This window comes from Penicillium rubens, assembly GCF_028828025.1.
Source record: "Penicillium rubens strain IBT 27055 chromosome Unknown utg000002l_segment0_segment0, whole genome shotgun sequence".
Taxonomy (NCBI): Eukaryota; Fungi; Ascomycota; class Eurotiomycetes; order Eurotiales; family Aspergillaceae; genus Penicillium; species Penicillium rubens.
Genome location: NW_026890600.1, coordinates 1,559,186 through 1,571,981, shown reverse-complemented (window position 1 = coordinate 1,571,981; position 12,796 = coordinate 1,559,186). Strand labels below are relative to the sequence as shown.

The window sequence follows — 12,796 nt, the reverse complement described above, 5'->3', positions numbered from 1 at the left end:
ATCGGGTGCAGACGAATCGCGAGGAGCACAAGGGTTCGGAAGCGGAGAGGGTAACAACTTGGAACGTACAGAATCTGATAAAATAGCGACAAAGACGGATGTGAAGAAGAGCGCAAAGTGACCTCGATATGGTGGGGATGTTGAAAAGCGGACGGAGGGAAAACAAGGATAAGCGCGTGACGATAAGCGCGAGGGATGTAGAGGGGGATATTAAAAGGGGTCATCCTTAGGTCCTTAGGTCCTTTTCTATTGGAAATCGCTGTTTCCTAAAAGTCGTCTACCTAGGTATGTTTACAGCTGTCTACCCCTATCTTACATGGTGAGGTTGTGCCCAAAGGATGTTAACAGCCCAACATTGTGGTTTGTTTATTAATTTGGGATCACTCGTCGCATGGGCAACCCAACAACGTCATGTTTACAACATCTCAATGTCAATATTTAGATGGGAAAATTTGAGAATAGTGTTTGTTGTGTATATTAACTCGGTATTGTGCCTATTACATTGCTAAAAGAATTGTTGCAGAATGGGAATAAAGCCTTAGTAAAAGACTGGAAGCTATTTACTACAAAGGATGTCATAACACGCGTTAGAATATCAATATAAGGCCCAATTGACATGCAGTCGATGACACCTTACTCCATACATATCTTTCACTCCAATCAATATGAATCAAAGCGTCCTAGCACCCCACGAGATCGCCAAAGTGGAGCATGGCGCCTGTTAAGGACCACCGGCGCTGACACTGCGTGTATGTAAAGGTCCACGGGTGCTATGGAGTAGATTGGAGCCTTCGAGTTTATATCTCTGGGTGACAGGATTCATATTGTTTTGTATATGCGATATATTCGGTATATTCGGTATACCTACATGAATATATATGTAGCTAGGAACTCATACATAGGTCATTTAGCCCTAGGATGCCTAGGTAGGTACCTGCCTAGACCTAGTCAGCATAACGTCGGCTCTTACCGAGAACCTCCGCCCTCAACCGAGCATTTCATACACCTCAGACCTATATAGACAGTTGAAGGACTTGAACCAAAAGACTATTCCCAATTGATGTCAACCAAACCAAATACACTATGACGAGCTCCGCCCCCGCACCTCATCCCTCCGCAATTCCGAAAGGCAACACCCAGGAGCAAGAGCCGCAGGTCTCGAGCAGCAAAGAAAAGCAAACAGATATAACATCCAATCCCACCCCACAAATGCCCCGGCCAAAGCTCCGCCTTCATGTGGAAGACCTACGCCATCCAGCCTCAAGCGCCTTCCTCGCCTTCATCCCAGACGCCGCAACGACACTCGACAGAGCCCTAGCAAACATCATCAAATACCTATATACTTCACCCCAGAATTCCAAGAATCCCCATCAGCCCACCTTCACGCCCAGCATCCCGCCAACAAGATCCGTAACAGTCTTCCTCCGCGATTACAGCGGCGTAGCCTACACAACAGGCACAGAGCTCGACGATGCGCACAAGGAAATCCACATCTCCCTCCCGTACATTCACCACTGTACATCCGGTCCATCTGCGAAAGATGACCCGCTCCACGAGCTAGTCGGGGTCTTGACCCACGAGCTCGTGCATTGCTATCAGCACACCGCGCCGCTTAGCTCGCACGAAAACAGTGACGGGGACATTCCCCGTCCGCCAGGCGGACTAATCGAGGGCATAGCCGATTTCGTGCGGCTTAAGGCTGGTCTGGAACCCCCGCACTGGAAGCGTCCTCTATCTGCTGCGGAACGGCCCCCGAAGTGGGATATGGGGTATCAGCATACGGCGTATTTTCTGGCGTGGCTTGAGGATGTTAGAATTGGGATGGGCGCTGTGGGGATGTTGAATGATCGGCTTTTGAGAGTTGGATATGTTGGCGAAGGGGAGGAGGACGCGGACAAACAGGGTACAGGGTTCTGGAAGGGTCTCTTCGGGGTTGGGGTTGGGGAGTTATGGGAAGAGTATGGGCGGTATCTGGATAATCCTACAGTGGGTGTCGGAAGGAGTAGTGGGAACTGGGAGGATAAGATTCTTAACCCTGAGTGATGGAATAGGCGTGACGCCCAGATAAATAGAGATCAGTAGGTCCATTTGATGGTCAACTAGAGATATACAACTAGCAAGATCGAAAGACTAGAGCTTCCATTAACATTCATTTTGTATGCATTCAATAGATGTCTGAGAGCGGCTCTATATTTGGATGGCAGGGCCAAAACGAAGGCCATAACATGCCTAGTTTTGCCCGATGTCTAACTGGAGAAGAGTAGAACAGAGGAAAAGAAAACAATAAGGGAAATTTCGAAAAAGACACCAGGTGAATCGAAGGGATTGGAATACCCATAATGTACAGGATCCAGTCATGCAGAAGACAGGATAGATGACTCTTTTTACCGCCGGCCAGCTTCCCATGCGAAAGAATAGCACACCGGAAAAAGAAAAGCGAGATGACAAAAAAAGAGACATGAAATAATATGTTACCGTGCCTTGAACCAAGGCATCCCATTGCACCAAATACCTTAAACAATAACCTCGCCCAGGTCAACGTGGACCGGCTTCCACGGCAAAGCGGATGGCTCCTCCATTGAACTGGGGACGCGCACGGAAAGCGGGCTGTAGAGGTACCAACCCTTAAGAGCAGCAACAGCAGCACGCTCGCGGGCCTCCATCAGACTGGCGCCAGCGCCCTCCCCAAGTTTGTCCTGGCCAGAGAAGATACCAACCACAAAGACGGGGTGTCTGCTCTTACGACCAGTCTCACTAATGACCTTAGCGACTGGACGCTCGAAGCTCTCGCGAGCGCACAACCGAGTCAGGTCACGGGCTGGCGCCTGGAAGTTGAACAATTCTGAGATGTTGAGGTGTCGTGAAAGGAAGTGTTGCTCGAAGAATCGCTTGGCAGCGGCGCGGCCAGCGTGCAGGTAGATGGCGCCCATAACAGCTCGGACGAACTCAGCGCTCGCTTGCTCTGTGGTGACACCTGCCGCAGAGTGCTTGGCCCCCTTGAGCGGGTCACCAAATTCATCATCGTAGAAAATCTTAGAAGTGACCGTTTTCCTCCAGTTCTTCTGGGTTTCATATGGGCGTGCTGTCGGGTGGGTCGGGCCTGAGGGAAGCTCGGTGCCAGGCTCGAGTCTCTGGAACTGCAACAGACCGGGATCGACCTCTCCACCAGGCAACGCGGCCAGGTCAACACCCCATTCTCGTGCCATCGCAGCAAGGGTCTTAGGCCCAACGTATGCATACATGGCGGCAAAGATCACGGTCAAGGGCAGGCGAGGGTAGGTGCAAATAAGGTGCTCGGTTGCGTAGTAAGAAAGGAGGTCGTGACCGAAAGTGGCCAGCGAGGCATTGTTGAAATTCGGGTTCGGATCTGCTGATGTATCGACTAGTGTCCGTGCAAGTGTCTCGATAGGTAATCTGGAGGGTAGGTAGAGTCGAGCGTGGAGAGCGGCAAGTTTTGCAGATTGTCGAGCTGCTTCGACTGGGGGAGAGGGATATTGGAGCTGCGAGTGGCGGGTGTGGGAGTCCTTGACAATTTGAGCCAATTGCTCATCCAAAGGTGATGATTCCTCAAAGATCGCTGTGGTCTGATCATCATGGGTTTGGACCGGGGGAGCGGTCGATTGGTACCGTTGCCCGTAGATGTGTTGATGCAGACGGTTAACAGTCCGAGCCCGCGGCGAAAGGACTGAACTGCTCCATCTTTGGAGTTGCAGTCTCTTCATTTGGGCAATCGTGGTATTCAAAAGGCCGTAAAAAAAATTATACAATAGACGGGAGGGAGAATCGCGACGCAACCAACTAGCATACCATCAACGAGAGAGAAGAGAAATTGTCGCGGCAGTCACGGGATGGCCAAGTCGTGTGAGGTGGCGCTAAACCCAATATAGGGCTAGCGGCTTGGCATCAGACCTGCGACCACGGCCCTTTCGGCTTCCACCTTCGAGAACTACCAGCCGTACGCTCGCTGTATTCTTCAAACAAACCCTTCAATTGCATCTTCGTCACAATGGGTGGAGGTGGAAAGATCCCGTATGTGCCTGTTCTTTTCATAACCCCACCAAGCGCTAATGGATCCAATCTGGCAGGTACCCCAAGGAAGTCTGGTCCCCCTCTGGTGGTTGGTACGCCCAGCCAGCTAACTGGAGGGCCAACACTGCAATCATGGGCGCCTTTGTGATTGGTGTCGCTGCTGTCGCCTTCAGCATCAGCGCTGATCGGGAATATCGCGACAAGATGCCCGAGCCCGGCCGTTTCTTCCCCAGCCGATAGTCCGTCACCCTAATCCCATGTCACTCGGTATATCTTATGCTGACCTTTATGTTTCTCCGTTTATAGCTGGAGCAGGCAAATTCGGGAACACGAGCAGCAACAAGCCGCGAAGAACGATTCATAAAGAAGGTCCGGTTGTAGGCGGATTTCAGCAGGACAGACCCTTTTCTTTTTGTTTTTCTACTATTTGATCACTTGTGTGCTGTACGACAATAAAAGGGCGTTCCTCATTCGGCCATTGGTCAATTGACCAACAGAAGTCTCTGAGGAGACTCTTCAAGTGTCCTCAATAATCGCTGCGTGTACAGGCGGACACGTTCCGTGAATTCAGTCTGATTCCACAATTCCTTTCCGTTTCCATCAACGTCGATCTGCGGCACACCAATTTGCTCGACCACAAAGCCAGCTGCCACGGTTGCGCAGATGAGCGCCATAGGATAATGTTGATAATTACCCCAAGACTCAATGGCTTTCTTCCAAGATTCAGAGTTTGATAGAACAGAGCCAATGACCTGGAATGGCTCTCGGCCGGCAGTCACCATGCCCTGGGCGAGAGCACCAAGGAAAGAGTTGCCCGCACCCGTGGGGTCGACCACAGTCGTAGCACCCGAGGCGTCGGGTTGGTGATATGCGGGGAGCCAAATCTTGCCAGACTTTGAGTAGGCGTAGCTACCATCCTTTCCTGCCCTGATTACCAGCATACCATTTCCGTCGGGGCCAATTCCGGAGTCTGTAATACTTTGGACTAACTGCTGGCCTAGTTGGCTCTCCTCAGTCCAACCGGGATGGTCGAACATCATGCCGAGCTCCATGTGGTTAGGACTCACCACATCCACGACTTTATTTGCGGCGAAAAACTTGTCCTGTTCTTCTGGGGTGCAGAGATCCGGGACTGGCTCCCAGACGAAGATAGGGCGCTTGGAAGCATGAGCGGCAGGCGGCGCTTTCCCTGCCTTTTGCAATTCATCTCGTCGCTGCAGAATGTCTTGCACTATAGACATACAACGAGACGCAGAACAAACCATATGGAATGTCTTGGACCACACCTGTGAATCGGACAACATTTCAGGCTCGAGTCTTAATTTCGGAGTCAAGTATTTGAAGTCTGCCCGGTCTAGTCAGCGCGTGCGTTCCTTCGAGAGATATCACCAGCGACTTACCTCGTTTCTCGTCGGGATGATACCCGTTCCAGGCCCTCGTTGTTAGCCTGCTAGGGTCCTCTCTAAAAACGCAAGCTGTGTTCCATGATTCGATTACATCAAGCGTCTCAGCGGGGAAATCCGAGCCAACATCCACGATCCAGCTCACAGATCGTGCATACTTCGAGCCTGAGACCAAGCGGGCGCCCACGACGGCAAAGGACGCTGCGCCTCCGATGACGTTCTTGACGCCGGGCCTTCTATCGCCGAAATCAATGTCATCTGAATAACGAGGCAGCTGTGAGTCTACATCCCACTTTGAGGGACTAAGTAAAGCATACCAATTATGAACATTCCCAAGGTGCAGAACTCAACCTCAATGGGCTGATCTCGGGCCACCATATTTGCAGCTAAGGCTATGTATAGATACCACAAAGAAGATGGTTGTTCAGAGAGACAAAGAATCGAACATCGAAATGTTGGAGTTCAGATGTTTCGACTATTTACGGGTGGTAACCGATTTACCAAATTTACCCCGCAACGTCATTTCCGCCTGCGGATTCCGCTGTAACGTACCATACCACGTCTAGGTCATCTGCGGACCTCAGGAGCTCCGGTCTTCGTCTTCTTTCCACTCCTTATCATCCCGTTCTTTTTGGAACTCGAGGGCCTAAATCTTAATAGCAGGAGATTTTGCTTTCGACAGTCCCTGTATTTGAACCTATTCAAATCACCCACTTTTCACTTTTCCACTGCGACCGTTGGAGCTACGTGTTGCCTATCATGGCGTCCGGCGGCCATATGCATAATTTCACCACCCTCATCAAGCGGTATGTATCTTTGGTGCTAGGAGTGTCTGACCAATGGCCTCTTACTTTTGGTTTAATGCCCGCTAAGCTGTTTGAATCCTAAATCTGCCACACTTAGCTGACATTGGACTCATCTACAGGCTCGAGGCAGCGACCTCACGCTTGGAGGATATGGCGATGTCGTTCGATGACTCTGGCGCGTCGAAGTCCTCGTCCGGTTCTCCCTCTTCAGCGCCCACCATTCCACCACCCCCTAAGGCTTCCCCTCCTCCGCCCGCAGCCCCTGCGCCGGCCCCGGTTCCGCCGCAGATTCAGGATTTCGATGCGTTGATCAAGGGAGATGTTCAGAACTTTGTCAACCTGGGAGAGAAGATTGGTGGTCTTGTTGCTGAGCAAGTATGTTTTTGCGGGATTGGGAAGAACTTGGTCTGCCGCGGTTAATTGCTGACTCGATCTATAGTCCAAAGCCGTCCTCCGAGCCTTCCAAGCCGAACGCACCTATCTCTTCGTTGTCACAAAGGCCAAGAAGCCTGATACCCAGCCCCCGGAGTTAATGACGGATCTGCACAAAGCATCTGATAGCATTAACAACATTCGCGAATCAAACAGAGCATCGCCATTATTCAACCACCTGAGCGCTGTTGCGGAAGGTATTGTCGCCCTGGCTTGGTTCTTTGAAAGTAAGCCCGCGGAGTTTGTCACGGACATGATCGGCGGCATTGAATACTACGGAAATAAGGTGCTGAAGGAGTACAAGGACAAGTGAGCACTCCCATTAATGACGTTTTGAAGGGAACCCATGGATGCTGACAGCTTGATAGGGACAAGGCGCATGTCGAATACATCAAAGCCTACTATCAAAACTTCAAGGCTCTTGCAGAGTACCTGAAGAAGCACTTCCCCCAGGGTCTTACATGGAACAATGAGTCTGGCATTGATGCCTTGGAAGCCTTGAAGCAGGCCAAGGGCGGACCTGCTCCAGTCAGCGGCGGTGCGCCTCCTCCTCCTCCCCCTCCTCCCCCTGTGCCAGCTCTCAACGTCCCCGGTGGTGGCGCTCCTCCCCCACCTCCGCCTCCCGGTATTCCCCCTGCTCCGGCCCCCGCTGCACCGGCACCAGATATGGGTGCTGTCTTCAACGAGCTCAACCAGGGCGAAGGTATCACCGCCAGCCTCCGCAAGGTCGACAAATCGGAGATGACACACAAGAACCCCAACCTGCGTGCCGGATCAATCGTCCCGGATTCCGAGGGCTCCAGCGCCGCGCGCGGCAAGTCGCCAGCACCTAGCAAAAAGCCTAAGCCCGAAAACATGCGCGCGCGCAAGCCGCCCCGCAAGGAGCTCGAGGGCAGCAAGTGGCTCGTCGAGAACTTTGATGCCCCTGGCGAGATTATCGAGATCCCCGCGCAGCAGAACCAGTCCATCCTCATCAGCCGCTGCAACAAGACCATCATCAAGGTCACAAACAAGGCCAACGCCATCGCCATCGACAACTGCGTTGGTCTCTCGCTCATCGTGGACTCTCTCGTCAGCAGTCTTGACGTTATCAAGTGCCCTAAGTTCGCTGTGCAGATCGACGGCACGGTCCCCACTTTGCTGATGGATCAGGTCGATGGTGCTGCCGTCTACCTTGGCCAGCAGAGCCTCAGCACTGAGGTCTTTACTAGCAAGTGCTCCGCTGTTAACATCAACCTTCCGCCGCCGGAGGGCACCGACGGAGATACCAAGGAGTGCCCTCTGCCTGAGCAGTTCAAGAGCTACATCAAGAACGGCGTGCTGGTGAGCGAGATTGTCGAGCATGCTGGTTAAGCTACGCTCGTTGATTGAAGAGGACTAGGAAGGTCTATTTTCCTGGACTCGAAGGAACTGTAATATGTCATGTCGGCCAGGTATAGTCCTCTCCCTGGGTGGCTTGACGCTTGTTATTTTGGATAATTTAGTTGCTGTATCTAGCGCTCTGTAGATATAAATTACAGTAACTCAACCTCGCCTGTTCTTGCACATTTCACAAAATCTTGATTTCTTTCTATAGATGAACATTCTTGAATGTGGTAGCTTCTAAATATATATCCATCATTCATGTACGCTGTTGGCAGACACGAACGTCAAAATCGCGCAGCAACGCAAATCACCTGGCAAAACTTGTATAACCAATTCAAATTCACCAAGTTAACCTAACTAACAGATGAACTTAGTATAAACGCCAAAACCACACCGAGACGCAAGGAGATGCCAAGAATGAGTAGAGGATGTGGTATAACTAGTCAACGACCCATGCGCCTGGGCTCCCCAGTATATCCATAAAGCACAAACAATGAAAGAAGATCAACCGGATGTCGAAGTGGCAAAGAAAAGAAATACAAACATCGCTTGGGAGTTAACCAGGATGCATAAAAAAAGTACTCGGCGCTAATATGTGGGTTAGTATAAACAAGGGATCGGCTGCAAACCAGTGCGCCTCTTCTCATGCTGTTCTGTGCTGTTCTCTGAGGGTGGTGTAGACAGGGAAATGAGATTATATATCAAGTCAGGTCAAGATACACGGGCAGGATAGGTGGTATTACTGCTATACTGAATGGCGAGGTAGACGTTCTGGGAGTATTGCACTGGGCTCGTTCAGCGAGGGCGGTGGTTGTGAGTGGGGGATGGTCGATCGTAAAAGCCCAATTTGCGCGGATGTCGTTCATCTACTGCGGCTTCCGGCCTGTACACATCGAGGCCTCGGAGTCTCTTGGCGAGTAGGCTCTCGCCGCCTTCTGGGCCGCTTGGATTTGAGAGGTGAGCGTGACGTCCGTAATCGTCGTTGCCCCTCGCGAGGTCGTTGTACCGAGACGCACTATGCGAGGGAGGGGTGTTTTCAGGACCACCCGTAACATCCATGGGCCTTGGCACATCTAGTTGTGAGGGGAACTCGCTTGGAGATGATATATGAAGGTGGAGGTGAGGGATCGTTCCCTGGCCCACACTCCGTCTGCGGGAAGATTGTTCCACTCGCAGGCGCGTATTTGCGCCCGCATTACTCGAGACGGAAGACTCTCGGGAGGGCTTGTACGGAGTGTACCGAGGCTCGGGGATCTGTATCTCATTCCGTAGTTTCTCCTTGCCATCCGGGACGCGGTTTGCAAACACCACGCGAATGGTCGAATGTAGGTAAAAGCGACCACGCGCGGGGCAGCAGATATTTAGATGAATGAGATATCGCAAAGTGGGTTTGTCCTGAGGGTCTTCTGTGGGATTCAAAGAAGCCTCAGGGCGATCGGTTCCAAAATTCTTCCGTGCACTAAGCGGCATATCGATGATCGGACCTGCGGAATAGCTGCGTTGCCGAATGAAGGTCTTTGTGCCAGGTTCCATATCGCTGAGGTCGTATGGGACTAGGAAAAGCTTGACAGCGGTCTTGTGCGGGTTTTTGATTATGATTTGCAGTTGACCTTGTTGTGGAATCCGGTAAGAGCCCCCTGGGGGACATTTAGGCGATTCTGACCTGCGATTCTTCTTTTCCCGGCGGCGTAGTGATTCAGCACCACAGGCAGGGCTATCATTTGCTCCACCTGTGGTGGGTGTGCCTTCACGGAGTCCTGCTGGACTCGGATGTCGCCTGCGACGTCGAGTCGGATTGGGATTCTCCTTTGGTAGGGAATTTTCCAGGTCAATTTGTCCCACATAGGGACTCGGATTGTCGTCTGAGATTGAACGGCCGAACCCCGAGGTCGGATAGCTGTAGAAAACAACGGGAAATGGCACTGTAACATGTGGCGGGCATTTGAGATGACCTTTGCATTGTCCCTTGCCGAGGACACCGATCTGAGCCATGAAATCCAGTGGCTTGGAAGGATTCATTGACATTCTTCCGCGCAATATGGACTCTTCGTAAGACCCCACCATCGGTGCGTGCGTATTTGACGAGATGTCAGAGACAAAAGACGGCCTTCTTACTCGCGATGGTGGGATCGGCCCCCAGGGGGACGGTGCGAGTTGAAGACTATATGCTGAGGTCAATGACCGGCGAGGCAAAGAGTTTTGATTGGCGAAGACATCCTGCCGGCCGGGTGGAGATGGACTGCCAAGGTTGGGAATTTGGCTGCTTGGCAGGGAGAAATGGAGATTCCCAAAGGTCTCCGGTGGCAAAGTACGGCGACGGTTCTTTCTCTCCAAAGACTCCGAGACGTCCACATGGTCAACACGGGGCGAAAAGTCCAAGTCTGTGTTATTTGCTTGGTATACCAGAGGACTGGTAGGAGCTTTCAGAACATAGCTTGATGAGAATGAGCCCACCGACGGTGCACGAGCACGGGCATTCACAATAACATCGGACTGCGAATTCTCATTCGATGTCCTTGTTTTTGGCAAACTGGGTGGCAAGGCCAGTGCTCCAAACCAGGGAGTAGTGGGAGAGGAGCTTGAATGAGCAAAGGGAGAAGCCGAGCTCGGCTTCGTATAGGGAGATCGAGGAGCGTGTGAGTCATGAGGATCTGTGGCGCCTTCCCTGAAATCACCGGAGTGTAACGCTGACCGAGGTCTCTGGATATCGGCCGGCGATCCCAGTTCCTTTGTCGGTTTAATGTGATGTTCTTGGTTAAAGGTGCGGTCTTCATGCCCTTTTGCTGCTGTTTGTGACTGCCCGTTTGAGGTTCTCGAGATAAATAAATCATTGTTGTCCTTATCCGGGGACTATTGGCATGTCAGTCTATATATACTTAAGAGCTTCGTCGGACTATAAAAGAAAAGATAAGGAGAACAAGACAAAACCACAGCAAGCAAAGACTTGAGAGGGAACCAGATATCCACAAAGAGGTTCACATACCATGTGTTGGAGTCTCCAAGGCGAAGATTCTTTGATACGGTGTATCAACTCCTCCCGATCATTCGCCCACGACTTGGGCGGGTTCAACGCCGTTGAATGCATATCGTCCGATTCCATTTCTGTAGCAGCTCTCTCACGGTCATTGAGATCATTTACTTGGGGCTGCGAGGACCCTGTGGTCGGCTGTTCACGATCTCCATGGTCGGGTGACCATTGATAATGCCGCCGCCGATCCGGATCACGAAATAGGGGCATGGTGGCGTGATAAGGACAGACTATAATGCCTGAAACGGTAAAGGGGACATTTCAGGAGCCCACCGAGGTAGCACCTTTTGAAACCAGAGCCGAGCTGTGCCTTTGTGAGGGGTCCAAGTTGGATGCGGTGTACCAAGATGATTCGGGTATATGCCGTCAGCGATTTTACTGAAGAGGATAGCAGTTATATAAAAGAAAGTATGTATGTCACACTTGTGGGCTTGGCTTTTGTCTCAAAAGTATGAATGCCCAATTTATGCCCCAAAAATGGTGAAAATGTTGAATAGGGGAAGAAAGTATTGAGCATATCGTGCATTGTGTCGTTGAATGGGGTGTCGATCTCGGAGATCCGGACTGAGAACGTCATGTGATGGACCAGTGACGTTGTGCTGCAGTTAGCCCTCCAGGGCGATATTGTATCTTGGATAAATTGCATTCTTTTGGGTCTCAATAAAGAAATCAAGGCCCAATGCCCGAAACCTGATAAATGTTGGGGAGAAATAGCGAAAGAAAAAAAGGCACCTGATGGGCAGACCAGCAAAAATGTGAATAAATCGATGATAATGCCAGGTATATTGTGCACGTAGACATTCTGGACGATATTAGAAAGGATCGTAAATACTTCCCCTTACCATCTCGATCTGTTAGAACCAAAGTCGAAGGGAAAACCCGTTGCATATTGTCCAGAAATTCATGCTAGTGGCCGAGACCCATGTTCCGTGCGGAGATCGCCACTTTTTTTTTTCTTCTCCGACAATCTTTCGATTTCAACACACGTCGGGGTAAAACACATCTGTTTTGCTTGAATATCGACATGGCACCGAAACGTACCCACGACGGTGATGCTGCTCCAGCTTCAAAGGGCGAGCCCGCGATCAAGAAACGCAAGGGCTTTAGCGTTGGACCCGCAAACCTCCCAGATGGCACATATCGTCGCAAGAGTAAGCATGCCCGAAAGCCATGGCTTGAACGAAACTGACAGAATGATTAACAACAGCTCAAAAAATAAAAAATGACTTGATTCACAAAGCCAAAGTGAAAAAGGCCTATGCCAAGATCAAGGCCGAAGAGCTTGCCAAAGCGCCTAAGAAATCCGTCTACGATACCGCCGAGGGGGAAGAAATCGAAACTGGCAAAAACAAGGAAGAGGCTGGCGAAGAAACCACAACTCTGGAACTCCATCCGGATCGCATAGCCATGTTGAACGAGCCCGAGGCCGAGCCGGCACCTGCACCTAGGCAAGAGCGGCGCCCACGAGGCGATGGGAAACAGAGGGAGCGCCGGCCAAAGCCTTCTGCGTTCACAAAGGAGATGGAAATTGCAGAGAAGCGGAGGAAAGCGGAGGAAGCACGACGGAAGGATCGCGAGGCCAAACAAAATGAGCGTGAGGCACTGCTGCGCGCGAAGCGGCCGGACCAGTTTGGGAAGAGGAGATTAGGTAGGGAGAGCAACGTGTTGCTCAGTCGCGTGCAACGGATGGTTGGTCAGAATTAGAGAGGAAAGGCAAGAGCTACACATGCATG

At 51.4% G+C, this 12,796-nt stretch overlaps 7 protein-coding genes across 7 annotated transcripts; 4 read left to right on the top strand and 3 right to left on the bottom strand.

Annotated features, from left to right (window-relative positions):
• Window positions 1-1,083: 1,083 nt before the first annotated feature.
• Window positions 1,084-2,043, top strand: N7525_003059 (basic secretory family protein; the record flags this gene model as incomplete). Its single annotated transcript, XM_002559502.1, has 1 exon — window positions 1,084-2,043. The coding sequence occupies one exon, from the start codon at window positions 1,084-1,086 to the stop codon at window positions 2,041-2,043; it is 960 nt and encodes a 319-aa protein (XP_002559548.1).
• A 470-nt stretch (window positions 2,044-2,513) lies between these two features.
• N7525_003058 (mitochondrial 54S ribosomal protein mL44) lies at window positions 2,514-3,722 on the bottom strand (the record flags this gene model as incomplete). Its single annotated transcript, XM_061212593.1, has 1 exon — window positions 2,514-3,722. The coding sequence occupies one exon, from the start codon at window positions 3,720-3,722 to the stop codon at window positions 2,514-2,516; it is 1,209 nt and encodes a 402-aa protein (XP_061069614.1).
• A 284-nt stretch (window positions 3,723-4,006) lies between these two features.
• On the top strand, window positions 4,007-4,393 carry N7525_003057 (uncharacterized protein; the record flags this gene model as incomplete). Its single annotated transcript, XM_002559504.1, has 3 exons — window positions 4,007-4,029; window positions 4,086-4,268; window positions 4,336-4,393. The coding sequence occupies 3 exons, from the start codon at window positions 4,007-4,009 to the stop codon at window positions 4,391-4,393; spliced, it is 264 nt and encodes an 87-aa protein (XP_002559550.1).
• Window positions 4,394-4,511: 118 nt separating this feature from the next.
• N7525_003056 (ribokinase family protein) lies at window positions 4,512-5,810 on the bottom strand (the record flags this gene model as incomplete). Its single annotated transcript, XM_002559505.1, has 3 exons — window positions 4,512-5,374; window positions 5,430-5,690; window positions 5,750-5,810. 3 exons carry the CDS (start codon window positions 5,808-5,810, stop codon window positions 4,512-4,514), a joined length of 1,185 nt encoding a protein of 394 aa, XP_002559551.1.
• Window positions 5,811-6,191: 381 nt separating this feature from the next.
• Window positions 6,192-8,023, top strand: capA (adenylate cyclase-binding protein; the record flags this gene model as incomplete). Its single annotated transcript, XM_002559506.1, has 4 exons — window positions 6,192-6,238; window positions 6,358-6,613; window positions 6,678-6,979; window positions 7,039-8,023. 4 exons carry the CDS (start codon window positions 6,192-6,194, stop codon window positions 8,021-8,023), a joined length of 1,590 nt encoding a protein of 529 aa, XP_002559552.1.
• Window positions 8,024-8,830: 807 nt separating this feature from the next.
• Window positions 8,831-11,273, bottom strand: N7525_003054 (uncharacterized protein; the record flags this gene model as incomplete). The annotated part of the gene is made up of 2 exons (XM_002559507.2): window positions 8,831-10,885; window positions 11,019-11,273. 2 exons carry the CDS (start codon window positions 11,271-11,273, stop codon window positions 8,831-8,833), a joined length of 2,310 nt encoding a protein of 769 aa, XP_002559553.2.
• Window positions 11,274-11,985: 712 nt separating this feature from the next.
• Window positions 11,986-12,767, top strand: N7525_003053 (uncharacterized protein; the record flags this gene model as incomplete). Its single annotated transcript, XM_002559508.2, has 2 exons — window positions 11,986-12,214; window positions 12,271-12,767. 2 exons carry the CDS (start codon window positions 11,986-11,988, stop codon window positions 12,765-12,767), a joined length of 726 nt encoding a protein of 241 aa, XP_002559554.2.
• Between the last annotated feature and the right edge of the window lie 29 nt (window positions 12,768-12,796).